The sequence below is a fragment of the Conger conger genome, chromosome 9, assembly GCF_963514075.1.
Source record: "Conger conger chromosome 9, fConCon1.1, whole genome shotgun sequence".
Classification (NCBI taxonomy): Eukaryota; Metazoa; Chordata; class Actinopteri; order Anguilliformes; family Congridae; genus Conger; species Conger conger.
Genome location: NC_083768.1, coordinates 57,143,919 through 57,164,186, shown reverse-complemented (window position 1 = coordinate 57,164,186; position 20,268 = coordinate 57,143,919). Strand labels below are relative to the sequence as shown.

Below are 20,268 nucleotides of genomic sequence, written 5' to 3'. Positions count from 1 at the left end.
CTTTCAAAGCAACTTCCCAGAAATAATACAAGACGCACAAACAAAGGTAAGATATACTCAAAAATAAAACACAACAAAACTCAATGAAATTAATAAAATAAAAATAAACAATACACAGCAGTTGCTTTTTAATATAATCTTTTTTGTATCATTGCCTCTGGCTGTGTGTTAGTAAACACCCAAAACACACCCCCAGCATTGTCAGTTGATAGACAAATTAGCTTTAGCTTGATTCATTTTTGGTTCCAGTGAGAAGACAACAACTATTTAATGACTAATGAAAATGATCGCTTTGGCTGTAGTGCTCTACTACACGTGTTTGACGTGAAAAAGGCGCAGCTATTAGTGAGAGGATTATACTTCTGGAAGAGCCAAAATCAGTATTTCCCCCACAGCGTTTACAAAGTAGAGTTTATCTCACATCTAGAAAACCCCATTTAAACATAAACAGAGTGCACAACAATGTTTTACAAAGCCAGACGGACAGGGAATTATAATAAATAAAAACCAAAAAAACAGAAAAGGTCATGATAGGGTAAATATGATATTATCAGTATCAAATCAAATAGATGTTACCATGAATCGAAAGAAGAAGAAAAAAAAACTCGCAAAACCCCAGCCACAAGATGGCGTCCCTCTCTCAAGATCAAAGCTTTACTCGCCGTGTCAGCATATTTCTATGGTTTCACTTCCACCCACTCAGCAGCCAGCTTAGGCCTTGATGTTAAGAGCGGTCGTCTGGCAGTCGGAGGGTTGCCGGTTCGATCCCACCCCGGGTGTGTCAACGTGTCCCAGAGCAAGACACCTAACCCCCAAGTGCTCCTAACGAGTCGGTTGGTGCCTTGCATGGCAGCCAATCGCCGTCGGTGTGTGAGTGTGTCTATGAATGGGTGAATGAGAAGCATCAATTGTAAAGGGATAAAGGCGCTATATAAAGGCCAACCATTTTCTATTTACCATTTAAAACTGACAGACACCGCGACCCTCCGGCCCAGCTCTAGGTCTTTAAGAACAGCGTCCCGGTGAAGACGGTGAATCCGGCGAGGAGCAGAGCCAGCCTGGGGAGCCGGTTCCGCGGCGCGGCCAGCTGGCGTGGGAGGACCTCCAGGCAGGTGACGTAGAGGAAGGCCCCGGCCGCCAGTCCCCCCAGGGTGGAGCTCGCCAGGCGGGGTGCGGCGAGAGGGCCGGAGGCCCCGGCCAGGGCCACGCCCAGCGGGGAGGCGAGGGAGAAGAGCAGGAGGCACCCGGCGACGAGGCCCGGACGCAGCCGTGCGCGGCTCAGGTGCAGCGTCAGGCTGGGGGCCGCCAGGCACCGGCGGAGCAGCAGGGAGGCGCAGAGCCCCGGGGCCCACCCGCCGTCCGTCCACAGCCCTGCCACCAACCCCTCCAGCGCCGCGTGCAGCGAGAGAGAGACCACCAGGGCGACCGGGCCCACGGCCAATCCGGGGCCGGGGTCCTCCTGGAGGCGGGCGGAGTCACAGTGGGACCCGCCCCCAGGTCCTGGCTCCTCCCCGGCCCTGGGGGACTGGCCTTGCTGCGATTGGACCCTGGGCTCCATCAGCAGGGCCCACCTCTCTTCCTTGGCGGCTCGTGATTGGTCCTTGTACGCCAGGACGATCTGCTCCATCACCAGGACCAGGAAGAAGCCCATGGACAGGAGGAATTCTGGGAGTGGGAACTGAAGCTGTGTGCAATAACACACACACAAACACACACACACACGCACGCACGCGCACACAAAGACAGATACACATACACAGAGCCCATACACAAAAACAAGCACACACTCAAACATACATGCACACACACACACACACAGGGAGGAGAGAGAGCAGAAAGTGAGAAACTGAGTCTCCAGCACCCTGAAACTCATCCTGTGCTACACTAAGTGCTTACACATGCCACTCCCTAGCAGATGTGGGGAAGATGGGTTGTGACTGGGTTCAGATAAAGATCATGGCTCCTTATGTGCTTCAGAGCGAGCGTTTTCAAAGCAGCGAGAGCTTGATGACATCAGGCCAGGCCAGCCAGGGGCCAGGCCAGCCAGGGGCCAGGTGAGGGAGCTGTGGCCCCAGGAGGGGCCTGAAGAGAGGTGCATTTGGGCCCTTACTCTGATCTCCAGGCTGAGGAAGGCTTCGTGCAGGCAGTGCAGGGAGTCGGGCACCAACTCTAGGAGGCAGGAGGACAGGAACACCCCGCCCGAAAAACAGCTCACCCAATCCAGCGCTGCTGCCACCCAACCATGCCACAGAGAGAGAGAGATAGATAGAAAGAGAGGGAGGGAGGGAGAGAGAGAGAGGGAGGGGGGGAGTGAGAGAGACCAAGAGTGAGATGTTCTTATATATATTACAGGCATTTTGCAGGTGCTTTAAACCAGATTGAGTAACACACTTTTTGTATGCATTTACAGGTGTGTATACATAACTGTGTATACTGAAACAGTTCAGGGTGCCCAAGGGTACAACAGCAGTGTCCTACCTGAGATTCGAACCTGCAACCTTCAGGTTACAAGCCCAATTCCCTATAATGGTTACTGTACCATTATGAGGTTAAGTGTAGAGAGTTAGCTTTTTGCTTGATATATCCAGTGGGCAAATTATGAGGTAGACCTGTACATCAGCTTGTTAATGCACATATTCAATCAGCCAATCATGTGGCAGCAATTAAATGCTTTGAAGCATGCAGACATGCTCAAGATGTTTAGCTGTTGTTAAGACCAAATGGCAGAATGGCGAAGAAATGTGATCTAAGTGATTTTGACCAAGGAATGATTGTTGGTGCCAGACAGGGTGCTTTGAGTGTCTCAGAAACTGCTGACCTCCTGTGATTTTCATGTACAATAGTCTCTAGAGTTTTCAAAGAATGGTGCAAAAAACACATTACAACAGTGGTATGCAGAAGAGCATCTCTGAACACATAACGCATCAAACCTCTAAGTGGATAGGCTGCAGCTGCAGAAGACCACTAAGTCTATAAGAGTGTATAAGAAAGTTGTCTTTATCTATTCCTGAATATATAGAGTAATCAATAGGGCAAAGACAGAATGCTTCCGGCCATTTTGTTCCTCCATTACTCCAATACAAGGCCTGTACTTGTACAGCTTCTTAAATAGACCTTTATAATAATAGATCTTTTACAATAGATTTGAACGGAAAGTTACTATAGCAACTTTGCACGTGTTATGGACAGTTGGCAGTGCGACGGCTTTCACAGGTCTCTCTAGCGGAAAGGTTTACGTTGTATGTATGTATGTATGTTGAGAGAAGAAAGAAAGAAAACCTGGAAGAGATTAAGGAGGTGGAAAGTTAAAGCTGTTATATTTATGCACAATGTAGACATTCAGCATTGTGTCAATGCTTCCCCAGGTAAACACAGTGCTTTGGCATGCCTCAAGAGCTCCATTCATACGTTACATTTTGAAATAAGTCAGTTTCGTTTTCAAAAGAGAAAATATGAAGTTAATATGGGGGGGGTTTCCACAGGAATTCACACAGGAAGTAGATTCAAAAATAGAGCATGCTTTTGCCACAGACAGCAGATGTTTGAGAAGAACACCTGTTCTTTCCATGTTGTATTACCAGGCAATTGATGTGATTTTTTTCTTTTCTTTTATTGTGGCATCTGGCATATCTCTACCAGTACTTACTTAACCCTTGTGTCTACATGCATGCCCCACATGTTCACTTGGTCACAAATCTGCCCTCGCTGGTCCAGCTGTGATAAAGCCTCTAACCCCAAAATATATATTTCTTATGTACAAACAACCTGTCTCCCATGAATAAATTGGTGAATAACTGTTTTCCTACTTCACAGACCAGAGAGATTATATTTATTCAATCTACACCAATGATTTTGCTAGAAAGCACATATTATTTATTTTCTTTGCTGTAATAGATGTCTGATTTCCTAACTGCAGGGTTTTAAAAGATTCGCACAACAATCGTATATCGCTTTAAACAAATGGCAATTTTAATGGTGTTAAAATGACCAGTGTTAATTCAATTCAACAGAGTGCAGTCCAGTGGGACCATATGTATTCTGTAAGAATTGTTTTAATACTGAACATTTTATTGTGTAGGGTCACTCGAGGACAAGTCATTAAACGGGGCTGAAAAAAAAAAAACATTTTGTGGGTTTTCACTGCTGGTAAAACTCGGAATAGTTTACCCTGAAGACGTTTACCTTTAATACGTATATTAACATAACCTACTGGAACGCACCGCTCGCTGTGCCTGCAAAATCAGTCAATTTTAAGCTTTAATTCTATCATCAAAAAATGCAAATGCAAATATCCATTTTATTTGTATTTATTTTTAACCTTAACTTGTGTCTCAGGTACGACTACGGATAATAATAATAATAATAATAATAATAATAATAATAATAATAATAATAATAATAATGTAATTTGCATATGTTTTCCTAATTCAACGTTTGCAGTTACACCAAATCTGAGACCCACGCTTCAAAGTGTTAGTTACCTGAATCGGCGATGCACCTCCCAGATCCTTTAACGGCCCACAGCGGGGCGATGCCACAGGCCAGAGTGGCACACAGCAACCCGGCCATCGATGCCAGCTTGACCACTGGTCCGGACATCGCGTCTGAAGAAGCATTCATAGTGGACTGCAAAGAAAACAACTCTCCGTGTGAGAGTGTTTTCACGAGTTGTTTCGCTCTCTAGGTGACCTTAACTAGCTATTAATGCCTAATTAATAGACAAATTAACAGAAACCAAAAATCAAAACAACGTGAAAATACTTCTGACAATAAGCCGCAGTTGCACAGATATATAAAAAAGAAAAAGAAAAACGACATCCTGTGCTTTTAAACATGCTCGGGGTAGCTAAGCGTGATCACGACAATCCCTACATATTTGATGCAATTCGTGCAAACTAACTACATTTCAGGAGCAATCGATTCCGCGTGTTTATTTGTTGGGAATCTGTCAGTTGTCACATTGCCTGCGGAGAGCGATGGGTTTTTGATTAGCCCATATCGGGAATGTCTCAAATTCATTGGGTCGCCGTGAGAAGTGGGAAGGGGCTGACAGGAATTGCTGGGTCGAGTCCAATTACAGATTCCAACTTCTCGGAAAAGACGGCCTTCCCGGCGCTCTTCAGATAAGGTTTGCCAAAAAGAAGCTATAGCCTAGCAACTTGCATAATCTTTTAAAAAATATATTGGCTGCAGCTATTATGTCATTTCAAACGCTATGTTTGAGCAACCAAATAAAATGTGTTTTTTCTTCAGCAGATAAATTGTAAATGCGATATCGTTGAGTGACATCAAGTTTTAGACAACTGCTACAAAATCAGGTTAATATGCTGTCCTTTAAAATCATACACGCGCGCATGCACACCCATGCCCACACACACACACACACACACACACACACACACACACACACACATTTAAACCTTTTATTTCCACGGCTACAAAAACTGGCATCGAAAGTGTTGCCATAGCGTTTCCCTGTGTTAGTCACAAACATAAATAAACTATTACAAAGTAGCTAGCCTATGTTGCCTATTTGACTCATCTCTGTTAGAGCCACTTGGTACGTCCTAATAAGCCTACTCGAGAAAAAAAAAAAAAAAAAAAAACTCATACTCCTTTCCTCCTCGTCTCCTCATCAGGACGTATGGGGGGAGGAGAGGAGTGGAGGAACCGAGCGACGCGCCGCTCGCTCGCTCGCTCTCCCATCAGGCCTACGTGTTGCCCTGCGGGATGAGCCATGAATATTAATATATAGGCGACAAATCATTTTACAAATTTAAAAGATAAAATGTTCTTAAATTCCATATAGCATTCTAAAGCAATGGTGGGGGGGGGGGGGTACCCTTTATCGATTTTTTTATCGGTGGGTTTACACAGTTCTCTAAGGACATGTTGTCGTGTTTCCATCCCGCAGATACAAGGCTTGCCAAATCCGCCGTTTTTGTTTTGTTAACAGACGGAGCTAACTAGCATCCCTCCAACCTCCAGACTGGGAGCTTAGCCCAACAGAGCATCGGGAGACCTGTACTGTCTCCAGTCCTCAGGTAAGATCAGGAGAAAGTAAACTGTAGCCCCTACTTAAACTGTAGGGGCTACAGGACCAACGAGGACCCCTGTATCTATAGATGCAAGTGTTACATGTAGTAAAGGTGTATTACATTAATATTAGTAAAAGTGTATTATATGTATAATACGTGTATGACATTAATATAAGTAAACGTGTATTGCACGTGTATTAGTAGAAGCTTATTGCATGGCAAGTTGTTTTATTATTGCTTAATGTGTTGACTCGACACCACTGACGCCTGATTGCTGACGATGAAGCTACTGCTGATGTTTCTTGAAAATTAATTCACATGCTCACATGCTCCTTTTCCAGAGCCGGATGCCCACACTAGCCTGGCAGACATCCAAAAAGCTCTTTCCTGGCTCTAGTCGGTTGCCGTGTGGGAACAGCTAAAACAAACACCTGACAGGCAGTAGATCAGGTTTCTCACCCAGCCCGGGGTTAATTAAAAGAGGAAATGAGAAAGGTTAGATGAGGAAATTTAGAAAGAAAAAAAAAAAAGGATTGGTTAAAACGAGGTCAAACTCTGCAAACTTCATTATCCATTATAGATTTGTTTTAAGCCTCACCGCCGATAATCTACTAGCTGCTTTAACACCTGCAAAAAAATATTCAAACCAGAGGTGGAAAAACCAGATTCAGAAAGTAAAAAGTATTTTGTTCCAATCACCTGGATTTGCTCATTACCATTCAGCTACCATGAGGTAGAACTAATTAGTGAAATCAGCTGGCTAGCTGAAGTTCATGGGTGGAAGAATCCAAATCGTCACCAAATAAACTCAGCTCAACGTGCAGTCATGGTTATGAAGTCATTTTTTGCTGTCTGTTTAATTTGTGGACTTTGGGATTTTTCTTTTTTTTTTACAAATTGGCTTCACTGTTTCGACGCCAGGGGTCGCTGTAAGCTCAGCACGTCAGTGTGGAATCAACCTTGCCAACACCATCATTTCAAGATGGCTGCGGCGACTGAAACCCGTGCGGAGTCTTGATCTGAAGATAAAAAATAATAATATTTAGCTACACGGCAGGAACATGGATGCTAAGCGTGCGGATGTCAACGTCCAGGATTAGGCTAAAAGTGTGAAAAGGAGTTTTGGTAAGAGTTTCGTGAATGTATGTCTTTAATCGAATTGTTTAGCACTCTAGTTCACATGTTGATTAGCTAGCTATCACTATCAAGCTACAGTGTTTTGGCTAGTGCTAGCTTGCGGATCCACGAACGCTTGGACGTTACGTTAAGCGTTAGTTAGTTGGTTAGTTTAAACGCATTTGACCGCACAGTACCCACACGTTGGCACGTTGACGCTTTTTTAAAATACGCCCTGTCATTTCTGTCGATATAATCAAGATCGCTAGCTAAACTAGCTAACGTTAGTTCGCTACCTTTCCATAGGATAACCATGGCTTGATGTTATTTGAGTTGGCTATTTGATTTAACTTACAATCCATGGCTGGCTAACGATACTTAAACAACGACAGACAACGCCACTGGCTAACTAGTCCAATTGGCTCCAATTATTAGCTAGTTTGTTCACCACAGTTCAGTTGGTTCATTTAAATTTTTTTAGCAGGCTGACTGATGGTCAGATTTGTATTAACTTTTTGAACATATGGTTAGCCAAGTTAGGTATGTTCTTTGGTTAGAATAATTTTGTCGTTTAACGAGAACTGTTGCCAAATATCTGCGATAGTTCGCTAGCAAACGCAGGGCAGGTTTTTGTTATATGGACGGACCACTAGTCAGAACTGCCCAGCTGTCTTGGAATTGTGTTTTAACAGCGTGGTCACGTTTTTCGCTTACTGATCTGGTTGTCTCGGATCTTTGGTCACAGTGCAGAAACGCTGGTTTCTAGACCTGTGTCATGTATTCAAAATAAGCTAGCTAACGTTACGTAGGCTAGCCAGGTATCGACCCAACAATGACATAACCGTCCAAAAAGCCACGATTGTAGGCGAAGCCAACGTGTTCCAGATAGCCAGCCCATTGTCCTGTGATAATGACGGGTCACATTCGCCAGTTAAGTGAACATGGTGGCGTAACGTTAACCACGACTTCAAAGTTCATTAGCTGCTAGATAGTCCATTAGCGTTTATTTTCAAGTGCAAGGTATGGCATTATGACGTAGCGTTTTTATGGCGTACATCTTGCCGCGTGTCCTGTCCAAGGTGCGGATAATAGTTTCGTAAATCTCTCCAATTGATGTGACGTGGTCAGGGAAAATGTCCTCTGAATATATGCCGCTGGTTAGCCAGCCGGAAGACACGAGGGCAGAAGTGTAGAACTATCCTGCCGCAAGCCAACTCACTAGCCGGCAACACTATATACTACACTGGGTGGGTTAAAAGGTGCTTGCCCTTTGTCAACCGTTTAAAAGGACAGCTAGTAAACTCTCATTTTTGTAAAATAGACTTTTATTATTATTATTATTATTATTATTATTATTATTATTATTGTGGAGCACCACAGAATATTCTCCCTTTCCCCCCCTTTCCCCCCTGTTCACCAGAGTTCCGTAGCCTTTCGGTGTGGCCCGTGCGGTGTTTGCGGGGAGGATGGAGAGCGATTGCAGGATCGGGAGCTGCTTGAGGCCCAGGTTCCTGGCCTTGCACATGCTGTTCTGGGGCATGATATCTCTCCGGTAAGGCTAAGCACACGGGATGCGCTCAGGGCTTCCTGGTTGGTTTGAGGTTGGGACCGCGGGTTTCCAGCGGGGATTGGCGCTCTGTTTACGCTGCGGGTTGTTGTGTGGTAACTTCTCAACTCACCCGACTCTCCTGTCGTACACAGGGTGTTTGGTGCAGCTCTCCTGAGTGACGAAAAGATTCCAGGTAGGATCCTTTCCATTTAACTCTAGTCATATGTAGAAAAGGTGAAAATCAAATCAAGCAATGGTTTATGGCTAGCGGTTTACCCATTTATCATCAAAGTACAGTTGGAGCTCAGTTAGATCACATGCTTTATGGGTGGAGGTTGCCCCTCTGCCATGCTAAAGGCCATAGTTAATGTTAGCATCCCAACCACCGCTGCTCTTGTGCTAATATAGTGCCTGGCATTGAACTAGTGGCAGTGATTAATAATAGATTAATATTAATAATAATAATAATAATAGTAATATTATATTTGAATTTATATAGCACAATTAAAAGCACTTTGCAGTGAGGAGGGAGGAAACTAGCCTCAACTACCACCAATGTGCAGCACCCACCTGGGTGATGCAAGGGCAGCCATCTTGCACCAGAACACACTCACCACTCACCAGCTGAGGTGGAGAGGGAGATAACAGTTACTTTAGCCGATCAATTCAGGGGATGATATGGGTGGCAGGCTGAGAGCCGGGGCTGGGAGTGTAGCCAGGACCCCGGGGAGCCCCCTACTCTTTGCGAAGAGTGTCGGGAGGTGTTTAATGGCCGCAGTGAGCCTGGACGCTGGTGTAATGGCGTCCTCGTCGTCTTGCAGTGACTCACGCCGTGACCACGCCCTGCTGGCGCACGGAGGAGTTTGTGGTGGCAGCGGAGTGTGCCCAATGCAACGCCTTCCAGTCGGTGAGGACCTCTCTCTCTCTTTCTCTCTCTTTCTCTCTCTCTCCCCCTCTCTCTCCCCCTCTCTCCCCCTCTTTCTCTTTCTCTTCCTCTCTTTCTCTCTCTCTCTCTCTTTCTCTTTCTCTCTTTTTATTTCTTTCTCTCTTTCTCTTTCTCTTTTTCTCTCTCCACTGTCCTCCTCTTGCTCCCTCTCTCCCCCTTTCTATTTTCCTTCTCTCTGCGCCCGCAGGATAGAGGGGTTATTCTCCTCCTGGGTCTATTTGTTATATGTCAAAGGCTGACCTTTCCTATGTTTATAAATGAAATATTTTTTTCATGAGGCACCGACTTCTATTTTGTGTGAGCGAGTGAGACGGAGAAGCGGTCCTCGCCGTGCGTGCCCGTACCGTACCGTACCGTGCCGTACCTGTACCGTGCCGTGCCGTACCTGTACCGTGCCGTGCCGTGCCTGTACCGTGCCCGTACCGTGCTCTGTTCTCGGACTCACTCTGTGTCTCTGTCTCTCCAGAAGACGGTGGCGGCCTGCAGTCCCACAGGTTTTGTGGAGAGAATCAACTGTGCCAAGTCCAACAAGGACGAGTACAAGAGGTGAGATCTGCACAGCAGTGTGTGTGTGTGTCTGTGTCTGCGTGTGTGTCTGTGTCTGTGTCTGCGTGTGCGTGTGTGTCTGTGCGTGTGTGTGCGTGCGCGTCCTTCTGACCCACTGTTCCATTGGGCCGGTGCCCCGACCATCTTCTGCCAAACCCCAAACCCTCACAGGGGGGGGGTGAGCGAGCAAGGGAGAGGGAGAGGGAGAGGGAGAGGGAGAGGGAGGGAGGGAGGGAGGGAGGGAGAGAGGGAGAGAGGGAGAGAGGGAGAGAGGGAGAGAGGGAGAGAGGGAGAGGGAGAGAGATGCTCATTCGGTGTATTTTATTTTATTTTTAAATCTGCCCCCCCAGCTGCCGCTCGGCCCTCATGGACGAGAGACTGTTCTGGAAGTTCGAGGGCGCCATGGTGGGCCTCACCATCCTCTTCGCCCTGGTGGTGGTCTCCAGGCAACGGTCGCTCGACCGCCTGGCCTCCGAAAAGGTCCGCCGGCAGATTGAGTCCATCTAGGGCCCCCCGGGGAAGAGACGGGCGGCGCAAACGCCTCGATCCTCGCCCATCGCCCAACGCCCAACACCCAACGCCCAACACCGCAAGGGCTGCTCCTTCAACTGTTATCGGATCCCATGAAATACTCAACCAGATATTTTTTATTATTATTATTTTTAAATCAGAGCCAGTTGGGAGTTTGGCATCCGTCTCCTGCTAAAATCTGAAGACCTGCTATTATTATGTTTCATTATAATCTTTATCATTTAATATGGGATTTGGAATTGCATAATGAAATCTGATCTCTCACAGTCTGTACAAATTCTACTGTGGTTCAAGTCTGGTCTGGAGTTCATCTACAACAAAAAGCATCACTAACAAAATGGACCGTGAAAGGATGTGTAATATTCACCCTGGTGGGCCTGCAGGGTGACCTACGGACCATGACCCCTGACCTCAGTCCAGCCCAAACTGGACATGAAAACGGTTGAAGTTGGGTCCCCTGGTTCTGCATAAACGGTTCACCAGCTCACTTTGGGCTAAGGCGGCTGTGAGCTCCGAGACGTCTGGCTGCATCTTCCCTGGATTTAAATGGGGGAGCGTGAGGTCATTTGATTGGCGTTCCCTGTGATGGCCACTAGATGGCGCCAGAAGCGCCACCACACGCTGAGTTCGTCGGAAAAGCAACTTTCGGCTAATGTCGCAACGCCTGTTGTGATTAAAAAGACTGACGACCGTTACATTCAATGAAATTCAAGGTTATTTCCTGGTGGATGTTAAAACCTGAAGCATGTATTGTTGTATATATGTGTAGATAAGAACGCCTACCAATAAGATCATGCTTCATTTTTTCTTTTTTTTAATTATATATTATATGTGAACATTTTAACAAGGTACCATAGAGTGGATGATGCTTAAATCAGATTATTAAGTTTCAGTTGTGGAGTCTGTTTAGAAAACCACCCACATTACAGGATATGATGCAAGGTATGTGTGGGTGGACAGCCTTTAAGCACGTTAGCACGTGGTGCTCGAAGCATAGCCTCAGCCCTCGGATTCAAACTCGATGGTGAAGAGACAAAGCACAATTTCTCCAGCCAAGAAAAAAGAAAAAACACATTCTGCTCACTGCAGGGGCTCTAACATTTCTTTCCTTTTTAATTTTTTTTTATTTTTTATAAATCTTGGACTTTACTTAATTTATGCACTAATTGATGGTGTACTTATAGACTCTGCAGTAGAGAGCTGTTGGTGTTTTGGGGCATGGTCTTATGGGAGCTAGTTCAGCAGTTCTCCATTGTGTGCTCAAGCGCAGGTCATGCTTTACCCGACTGAGGGGAGTCTATGGTCCCGGCCTGCTTTGCCTGGTGTCATACGTGTCAAAGATGGAGGTGCACTTGCTGCGTTTTTTCCGGCCACAGGAAGTGGTGATCATGTGTAGCTCCTAATTCAGGCTAGTTCTGACCTGGTTCTGCGGTGAAAGCCAGCCGACGGCAGGTCAGGGGCGCCGATGCACGCTTGCTGAAAACGGCTGGCAGTCGCCGGATACTTGGATATAATCCCGTTTGACCGGTTCTCCTCGCGCCAGGGAGGAGGAGGAGGAGGTTTCCTGGACCTCCAGACTGCAGAGCGATTTGTTACACGAGGACCATTCGGCACGAAAATGGAACTGCAGGTTATCAGTGTTACTCCAGTCCAATGGGCTCAGTATTAACAAAGATCCAGTGTGTCTCTCGGAGGGACTCCTGTCGAAACTGCGTTTATGGCACGGACTGTGCTTCTGTTAGTGAGGTATGAGTTAATAACACCAGCTTCGCCCATCTAAAACAAACATGTCGGACAGACCCCAGTGGCATCGTCGGTCCGATCCCAGTGACGTCATCTCCGATCCCTGTAGTGACATCATCAGTCCAATCCCAGTGACGTCATCATCTCTGATCCCCGTAGTGACATCATCAATCCAATCCCAGTGACGTCATCATCTCTGGACCCAGTAGTGACATCATCAGTCCGATCCCAGTGATGTCATCACTGGGATTGGACTGACGGTCTCTGGTCCCAGTCGTGGCATCGGTTTGCTCCACACTGATCCTCACAGTATGGGGATGGGAAGCGATGCTCTGTCTGCTGCTCCTGAGCCAATCCAGGCCGTGTGAAGATCTTCATGTTATGCGGATGAATTGTGTTTCCTGGTTCTGGACAAATTCGATTATCATTTTTGGATCATAGTGCATTATCTGCAGTTGTGGGTGCCCTTTTTCTTTTTTTCTTTTTTCTTTTAAGCCTTCCTGGAATAATGCTGTGGCATAAGTCAATTGTCTTCTGTATTTATTGGGAAGTTGGTATAGAAATGTGTGTTGTTGCAGTGTTTTAGCCAGGACAGTGGAGAGGTTGCTGGAATAGCCATTACTGCAAGTATTACCTGGCAGCGACAATTTAAATTGTCAAGTTTGCTAAGATTTTTTTTTTTTGTGTGTGTGGAGATATTTCTAAGAATAGTCTATGGCTAATAATTCAGATTCAGGGTAACATGCTCCTTGCAAAAATCAGAATAACTGGCACTGCTACAGAGTTAGAAAAATGCATGTTGTTTTTGGCCTCGTTCATTTCCCTGGTTCCATTTTACTTCGCAAACAACCCTGGTGCTGCCAGCGAATACAAAATGGAGACCACACGGTGAGCTGTGTTTGCCAATGAAATGTTTATAGATTTTTTTATTTTTTTTTATTTTTTTTGGTGGCACTGTCATTTCGGTCCCACAGAAAAATGTTTACAGATGAATTTGTCTGTTATACTGGGGAGGGTGGCATTTCAGTGCGGCTGGGTTGGGCTGTGCTGCCTGAATTTGAGCTGTATATCTGGTCTCAAGTTTGGTCTTGAACTTGTCCATTTTTTTTAATGGCTGGCTTTGTATATTGCCTCTGTAAATAATGTATTTTTATAAAATAGTGTGTGACTGTCAACTTTCAACTGGCTGACAATGAACATGCTACAATGAAAGACTTAATCTTACACCTTGGTGAGTGTTTGTGTGTTTATTCAAATGTTGGTCTGGTACTGTGACCTAGTTGTGATTTTTGGTTTTTAAGGATGTTTTAAAATTCACTTTCTGTAGTTTTTAAATATATATGTTTCAGTTTTAATGTATGTTTTTGATGCACACAGAGAGTTGTGTATTTATTGAATGACATTCATAATCTATATTCTTACATGCGTGGTGTGCAAGAGGGGATAAAACGACCTTTTTAATGACCTTTTCTTGTGTAAAACACGTTTGTGGTACGAACTTTGCTGTTAGAAAAAAAAAAAGTAGGAAACAACATTCGACGGTGGATCTTAACTGAACAGTATCTGTACTGCAGTGTGGTTTTAAAGAGTTCGTTCAGCGTTGCAGCTGAGGTCAGTGATGCTTGAGAAAGAAGTATTTGCACTTGGAGCCGCGTGGACAGCGGCAGAGCTGGCCGTATCGCGCGCCCTTTTTCACCGAGCAGAAGTCGCCGACGTTGCACTGCAAACGAAGGAAAATAGGAACCGGTTTAAGGGAAAAGTTGTTTTTAAACGTTCATTTCTTTAAATCGTCAGGTAATCTATAATTCACATTGTGCGATTTATTTTTGAGACCCCTGAGGTGCTTATGAGTTGCCGCTAGGTGTCGCAGTAAAGTCACACAAAGTGGAACTGGCGTCAAATCTTAATGCGGTAATGCAAGCACGTAGGCTACGCACGGCTTGGCCTGTATGAGTTGAATGTTTCGATAATATTTGAGAATATCAGTCGCTACTGTCCCGCTTATCTTTCCTCCCTACCTCCCTGTGAACCTTAATTGTTGTCTTTGGTATCGGTATTTTTAGTTGGCTAGGTAAGCAGTGTTTGGATAGTTAAGTTTGGTCACTTTTGCTTTGTTTGTTTATTTGTTTGTTAAAAAAAAAAAAAAAGTTAGGCCCTGGTCCTCATCTTTGTTGTACAGGTAGCAGTTGAAATTGTACTTCCCTCTAGGGTCTTTCAGCGCACTTATCCCTGGTTATGGGTATGCACTTTGTTGTACGTCGCTCTGGATAAGAGCGTCTGCCAAAAGCCATTAATGTAATGTAATGTATAAAACTGAACAGGTGAAAATATTTTATAGCCTACCATTCTGGTTATTATCCGCCTCCTCAGTCGTCTGCAAAACCCGGGAAGGCGGCTGAACCTCCTCCGCAAAATGGCCGTTTGCCTCTTCTGAAGATCTTCCAGGACGTTGTGAAGAACGCCCATCTACCAAGAGGAAATGTGACGATCAATGAGGGTTTAATTTAGCCTTAACATTATGTCGGCTTACTAAAACATGTGGTCTAGTAGCCTATGTCACACCTGCATTGCTTACCTTCGACCCCCGAAATCCGGTTTAATCAGACATTGCTTATTCCGACAATTTTTGCTAATAATTCATATAGAAATGTGACCGTAGAATAATCGGTTTATAGCCAAGCTTCATGATCAGGTATGTTAGCCGAATTTTGCCACACAAATATTCAATTGGTATTGGCTATGTAGGCGATGCTCTCAGCGTAATGTATTATGCCTGTCGTTGAGAGACCATGTAAACATCTGGGTCTCATTGTATCCCAGTAATACGTTTTCAGTCATTGACTTTAGATGTAGGCCTAGTTATTTCCCGTAGCTGCGTTTAAGTGCTCTCTCGGTAATATGTCGGCGTTGTAAGCGAATTCAAACCGCTACTTGCGAAATCAACCTAAATAACATGCATACAACAAAAGGCTCAATAGTAGCCTAGGCGAGTGTCAACATTTCGAGACCGTAGAATGATAAGGTTCTAACTGACATTTTTTGACAAAAATGAGTTGATGGTGTCATAAATGTTGATAGGGCAATTTGATAGGATTTTGATTGTGTAGGCTACATTTAGAGTAGGGTGTCATTTTGATCTATGAACTGCCCTGCATTTCAGTTTTGCTCTGTTAGGATGTGAAAGCTTTGAATTTCAGAGCGCAGATGTGAACCTTTATAATTCCAAGGTCACGATTTTGCTCTCTCTTGAAGGCTACCGTTACATAACACGAGGCTACGTTACAATCACTTGGCAGGAGCTCGTGGCCAGTCATCCCGAAACGTGAAGTGACGAACTCACCAATTCCTTCTTCTGCTCTTCCGTGTCCACCGTTTCCGGAGGCCAGTCCTCCGCCAACCTCGCGTGCACTCCGCACGAGCGGGGGTACACGTACACAAAGACGAGTAGTGCTAAAGAAATCGCTGGGAGATTTGCCATGTGTTTTTTGTTTTGTTATTTTAGCCGCGAAAAACGGTCGGTGCCAGCCGCTCTCGGTTGTTAGGCACCGTGCGCTTTAACGAGCCTGAATTGGACGCTATCCAAGGTTCTGAGTCATTAGGGCTGACTTGTCCCGCCGGTGTTGGCCGATGACGCCGCTGGACAGCTCGCATGACGCGTGCGTAAACACTGCTCGAGTCAGCAGGTGTCCGTGACACCTTAACTCGAGTCTGCGCTCGCAGTTTGGCGAAGGAAGTATTCGTTGCAGTGCTGTATGAATATGTATTTATATCATTAGTTAACCGTGGTCATGTTTCATTCAGTACATAGGTTACGGAATATGAGCCACATTCTTTATTTAACATGGGATATTTCACAGTGCAATTGAATTCATCAGCGAATATGTTGAGCATGTACCGTTTTAATTCAGTTCCCACACTCTCGCACTTTAATCTAGCACTTCTAGATTTGTTTTCTCCCAATTTGAATTTCGGTTATCTTCGCATTCCATTAGTGAAATGTTATCCTTTAAGTGTGTATTAGTCTCTTTAAACGAAGACCCACCTCCCCTAATCCCTTCGCCGCTTGCTGGGTAATCCTTTCCATATTTAGACGGGTTAAATGACCAGCCGTTGCCAGGCGAGACGGTGACAATATCCCATACACACTTGCGGATATGTAGCGCCCAGTAAAGGGTGTCTATGAAACGATATTAATATTTAAAAAATGATTTTGTATAATGTCTTATGTTTAACCTTTTAACGAGGCTAAGCGAGAATTGGGTGACATGAAGATGACACAACATGGGGTCTTTGACCAGTGTTCTAAGGCAAGTTTAATTCTCACGCTAGGCTAATGATAAAATCATCAGTTGGCACACACGTGCATGTGGAATATGCCTTGATCTGTCATGGTCGCGTGGATACAGTTGCATAGCCACCCTTTTGAACGGGAACAATTGAATTATTTCCCCATTTAATTACTTGATTAATTTATTCCCCAGAATGTATTATGTTGATCCTTAAAACGGAAAAGGTCAAATCCTCTAATCTGGACGGCGTTGAAAGGGCGCGCAGAGGCTCGCGATTCCCGCCTCATTAAGGATCACATTTAAACACGGCTTCATCTGATGAAAGACTACCTGCGCTGCTCTGAGCTGTGATGTCACGTGAGGTGTCCCGACCTTCCTTTTCGTTGAAAAACACAGACCATTACGCATGATTTGATTTCACAGGAGACAACATGGCTCGACATGGCTCAGGCAGTAAGAGCAGTCGTCTGGCAGTCGGAGGGTTGCCGGTTCGATCCCCCGCCCGGGCTGTGTCGAAGTGTCCCTGAGCAAGACGCCTAACCCCCATTTGCTCCTGACGAGCTGGTCGGTGCCTTGCATGGCAGCCAATCGCCGTTGGTGTGTGAATGTGTGTATGAATGGGTGAATGAGAAGCATGAGAATTGTACAGTGCTTTGGATAAAGGCGCTATATAAATGCCAACCACAACATAATGTAGTGGACAATTAACATTTGTTAGGGATGTCTCATTTCGAAATCATTGGTCATGCCCTGCAAGGCTACACAGTGTGTCTCGTGCTTAACAGCAATGATATGAGTTGGTGATTGTGATCGATCGCCGTAGCTACATAATGAAATTACACACTGCAGTAGTCAGTTCTATTACAGTACTTCAGTCCATTATGCCTGCTGAATTCATCTGACGTAATTATAATGTCTGCTAACATAGGCCTGGATTGTATCGGTGGGCCTGCGACCACCATATCAATGAGATGCCACGCAGCTTTGTTAGACATGTTTTTATTAAATAAAAATAAATCAATTTAATCACACAGATGCGTTTTCATTTTTAAGACAAGCGGACAAACAACACACTACAATGCCACACATGCAGGCTGACCGACTGACTATCAATAACGGCGAGGTGTATCCAGTGGAAACGGTTCCGTTCGACGCGCCTGGGCGGAGGCGGTTGCGCGCGTCGCTCAGTAGCAGCGCAGGAAGAAGGAGTTGCACGCGGTTCCTCTCAGGCAGTCGCAGAGCCGGCCGATGCGCGGCCCGTGCTTCATTGCGCATCGCTCGCCCACGTCGCACTGGAGAGTCAGCGTTAGACAGAGAGACGCCGGGTCACAAACAGGAAGCAATGTTCTGCACCTTTCGAACGTGCTCTGACGCAGCGGATGACTGTCATCAACGTATAAATCAGATCAAGGACGATTCTCACTTGTCTGCAGACAATTGGCATTTTCTGCACGTTTAAATATTACTAAAGTCAATCTCCATATTATGTATAATTATTAGGCTCTGACAAACCCTCGGTTCTGCTCAAGGTTTCTTCCTGTTAGTCAGGGAAGCTGCTTTGTAAAAACCGCTATACAAATAACATAACATTTAGTTGAAAGGGTATACCATAGTTAATTACAGTATGTATAGCCTAATACACTATCTTTTTTGTGAATCTTCCCATTTCATTTTATGTAGCAATAATTTTCATTCTGTTAACAATGGCCACGTGCACCTGGCTGTGTCCATTTTTTGCTACCAGGAGCAAATTATTGCCAAATATAATTTACTAGGAACTTTCACAAAAAGACCAAATACTTATTAGGCGATACATACTATAACTATGGTCTACATATGCAGTTGTATTAAAGTTTACTTAAACTTGCAGGAAATTGCAGAACAAAAATAATTTAAATAGTGCTCTGATGTAAGCATGTTATAAAATAAATAGGCTACATTGTCAAAAACGAATTTCTTTTTCTAAAAAAAAACCTATCCTTGTCTGTGTTGAAGACTTACCCGGGGAATCACGCTGGCTTTTTTCTCAAGTATTATCCGGTTATCCTGGGCACCGTCCAACAATCCCTGGAGCGCTTCCGCCTGCGAAAAAACGGAATGAATTTAATTGCGGCTGATTTAAACACTTAATCCTTCGTGTCACCTGCACGGTTTATCGGGAGGATTGTTTGCACAAAACAAGCAAGTAGCAAGAGTCAACGTATAACCCATCGTACAGTATAATCACGCAACAATCAATATTGTAATGCAAAGCAAGCAGTTTGGCAGTGAGCATACCGTGCTTGTTCATTCTGATAAGAAAATGTCAAGAGACTAACGTTGATTATCCTGTTATCTTTGGTTGCATGCGTCAGCGTTAAATTCAGTTGCAGTTGTTAGACGTTTTTAACGTGGTTATTTCTTACTGTAACAAACTGGCAAGTTGGTAGTTGAATTGACCATATCGTAAGTTGATGCGTGTTTTTTGTTTTGTTTTTTGTTTTTTGCATCAATCCTCCATAAAGCTTATAAACAACTCGGCTGCGTAGCCTGTGGGAAACTGCAGAACCACAACAAGTAAACAAGAGCACGTCTGAGAGAAACGCATATACTGTATGTACGTTTGTGTCTTACCAAGTCCCTGGTGATGTGCTCCATTTGATTCTGTCCCTCCTCGGAAGAGATGCCGTTCTCCGACGCCATCTGGCCCTGACAGAGGACGGCGAACACCGACAGACACACGCCCAGGCACAGCGCCGCTCTAACTCTGATACTGTCCATGGTGCTGAACGTTTTTTTTCTTTTTTGGAAACTACAGTTCAGACGCCGGCTCGTATTGGCGTGAAATATCTCTTCGCGGCTCCTGTTCTACGTTCTCTCGGTCCTTTTGGTGAAGCTGAAATCTGAAGCCTGCTCCCGAACCCCCTTCGGCGCTGCAAGTTGTTTCCCCCGTGCTGCTTGGAAACTTTTATTTATAGGGATGGAGCCGTGCCGCTCCTGTGTTCGCGCTGACAACGTCACACAGACCCCATCCTCCCGGGCAGACCTTGGTTTCCGCGTACAGGGACGGGGATAGGGAGGGTGGGGGTGGGGGACGGGGATATGTCTAGCGGTCAATAGTGATTAAGCGCTGAGAAATTCGGCACCAAGGATGAAACTTTCACACCACAGCCCATCAATTAAAGTCAGTCATTTCCGCGGGCGGAACCGTTTTACCCATTATCACTGTGCCCAGGTGGCTTATCGCAAAAAAGAAGCGCCCAAGACACGACTGCCCACCGAATCATGCCTTGTGATTAATGTTGTTTTCGTCGTTTTGATACGGTTTAATCTCTGTAATACGGTTAAGTTGTGTGAGACACCACTGAGCCTTTAAAAAAAGGCCATATGCAATGTCCTAGTTCTGTCAATCAATGGAGGTATTTAATATTATTTTTAAGCGACTTAGTGTGTTTTCAACAACTGTTTTTTTTACGTGTGTTGTCTGACGGAATAATAAAAACCCATAAACGAAAGTTTTGTCTCGGTCCT

General features: G+C 45.0%; 4 protein-coding genes across 6 annotated transcripts; 1 reads left to right on the top strand and 3 right to left on the bottom strand.

The window, feature by feature from the left end:
• Positions 1-111: 111 nt before the first annotated feature.
• LOC133137869 (zinc transporter ZIP1-like) lies at positions 112-4,936 on the bottom strand. 2 transcript variants are annotated; one of them, XM_061256266.1, is made up of 3 exons: positions 4,482-4,936; positions 2,111-2,229; positions 112-1,684 (listed from the first exon to the last, which is right to left on the bottom strand). In XM_061256266.1, the coding sequence occupies exons 1-3, from the start codon at positions 4,618-4,620 to the stop codon at positions 998-1,000; spliced, it is 945 nt and encodes a 314-aa protein (XP_061112250.1). In that variant the 5' UTR covers positions 4,621-4,936; the 3' UTR covers positions 112-997. The 2 variants fall into 2 exon arrangements, with proteins under 2 accessions (XP_061112250.1, XP_061112251.1); XM_061256267.1 differs by having other exon boundaries at positions 2,111-2,226.
• A 2,087-nt stretch (positions 4,937-7,023) lies between these two features.
• Positions 7,024-13,693, top strand: jtb (jumping translocation breakpoint). Of its 2 annotated transcripts, none has more exons than XM_061256110.1 (6): positions 7,024-7,163; positions 8,575-8,706; positions 8,856-8,896; positions 9,525-9,610; positions 10,119-10,195; positions 10,546-13,693. In XM_061256110.1, exons 2-6 carry the CDS (start codon positions 8,621-8,623, stop codon positions 10,700-10,702), a joined length of 447 nt encoding a protein of 148 aa, XP_061112094.1. In that variant the 5' UTR covers positions 7,024-7,163; positions 8,575-8,620; the 3' UTR covers positions 10,703-13,693. The 2 variants fall into 2 exon arrangements, with proteins under 2 accessions (XP_061112094.1, XP_061112093.1); XM_061256109.1 differs by having other exon boundaries at positions 10,116-10,195.
• Positions 13,677-16,080, bottom strand: si:ch211-191i18.4 (uncharacterized protein LOC799350 homolog). Its single transcript, XM_061256111.1, has 3 exons — positions 15,810-16,080; positions 14,813-14,935; positions 13,677-14,189 (listed from the first exon to the last, which is right to left on the bottom strand). The coding sequence occupies exons 1-3, from the start codon at positions 15,945-15,947 to the stop codon at positions 14,082-14,084; spliced, it is 369 nt and encodes a 122-aa protein (XP_061112095.1). The 5' UTR covers positions 15,948-16,080; the 3' UTR covers positions 13,677-14,081.
• Positions 16,081-17,741: 1,661 nt separating this feature from the next.
• Positions 17,742-19,758, bottom strand: cart4 (cocaine- and amphetamine-regulated transcript 4). Its single transcript, XM_061256112.1, has 3 exons — positions 19,372-19,758; positions 18,760-18,840; positions 17,742-18,050 (listed from the first exon to the last, which is right to left on the bottom strand). The coding sequence occupies exons 1-3, from the start codon at positions 19,516-19,518 to the stop codon at positions 17,943-17,945; spliced, it is 336 nt and encodes a 111-aa protein (XP_061112096.1). The 5' UTR covers positions 19,519-19,758; the 3' UTR covers positions 17,742-17,942.
• Between the last annotated feature and the right edge of the window lie 510 nt (positions 19,759-20,268).

Bases quoted from the DNA above. Each gene is read 5' to 3' on its own strand.
- LOC133137869 (XM_061256266.1), bottom strand. From the start codon at position 4,620: ATGAATGCTTCTTCAGACGCGATGTCCGGACCAGTGGTCAAGCTGGCA. The intron at 2,230-4,481 runs GTAACTAACACT...GTTGGGTGGCAG, and splicing joins GAGGTGCATCGCCGATTCAG to CAGCGCTGGATTGGGTGAGC. The intron at 1,685-2,110 runs GTAAGGGCCCAA...TATTGCACACAG, and splicing joins TCCTCAGCCTGGAGATCAGA to CTTCAGTTCCCACTCCCAGA.
- jtb (XM_061256109.1), top strand. From the start codon at position 8,621: ATGGAGAGCGATTGCAGGATCGGGAGCTGCTTGAGGCCCAGGTTCCTG. The intron at 8,707-8,855 runs GTAAGGCTAAGC...TGTCGTACACAG, and splicing joins TGGGGCATGATATCTCTCCG to GGTGTTTGGTGCAGCTCTCC. The intron at 8,897-9,524 runs GTAGGATCCTTT...GTCGTCTTGCAG, and splicing joins GAGTGACGAAAAGATTCCAG to TGACTCACGCCGTGACCACG.
- si:ch211-191i18.4 (XM_061256111.1), bottom strand. From the start codon at position 15,947: ATGGCAAATCTCCCAGCGATTTCTTTAGCACTACTCGTCTTTGTGTAC. The intron at 14,936-15,809 runs GTGAGTTCGTCA...TCCTCTTGGTAG, and splicing joins AAGAGCAGAAGAAGGAATTG to ATGGGCGTTCTTCACAACGT. The intron at 14,190-14,812 runs GTAGGCTATAAA...CTTCGTTTGCAG, and splicing joins GGCGGATAATAACCAGAATG to TGCAACGTCGGCGACTTCTG.
- cart4 (XM_061256112.1), bottom strand. From the start codon at position 19,518: ATGGACAGTATCAGAGTTAGAGCGGCGCTGTGCCTGGGCGTGTGTCTG. The intron at 18,841-19,371 runs GTAAGACACAAA...GTTTTTTCGCAG, and splicing joins AGCACATCACCAGGGACTTG to GCGGAAGCGCTCCAGGGATT. The intron at 18,051-18,759 runs GTAAGTCTTCAA...CTGACTCTCCAG, and splicing joins AAGCCAGCGTGATTCCCCGG to TGCGACGTGGGCGAGCGATG.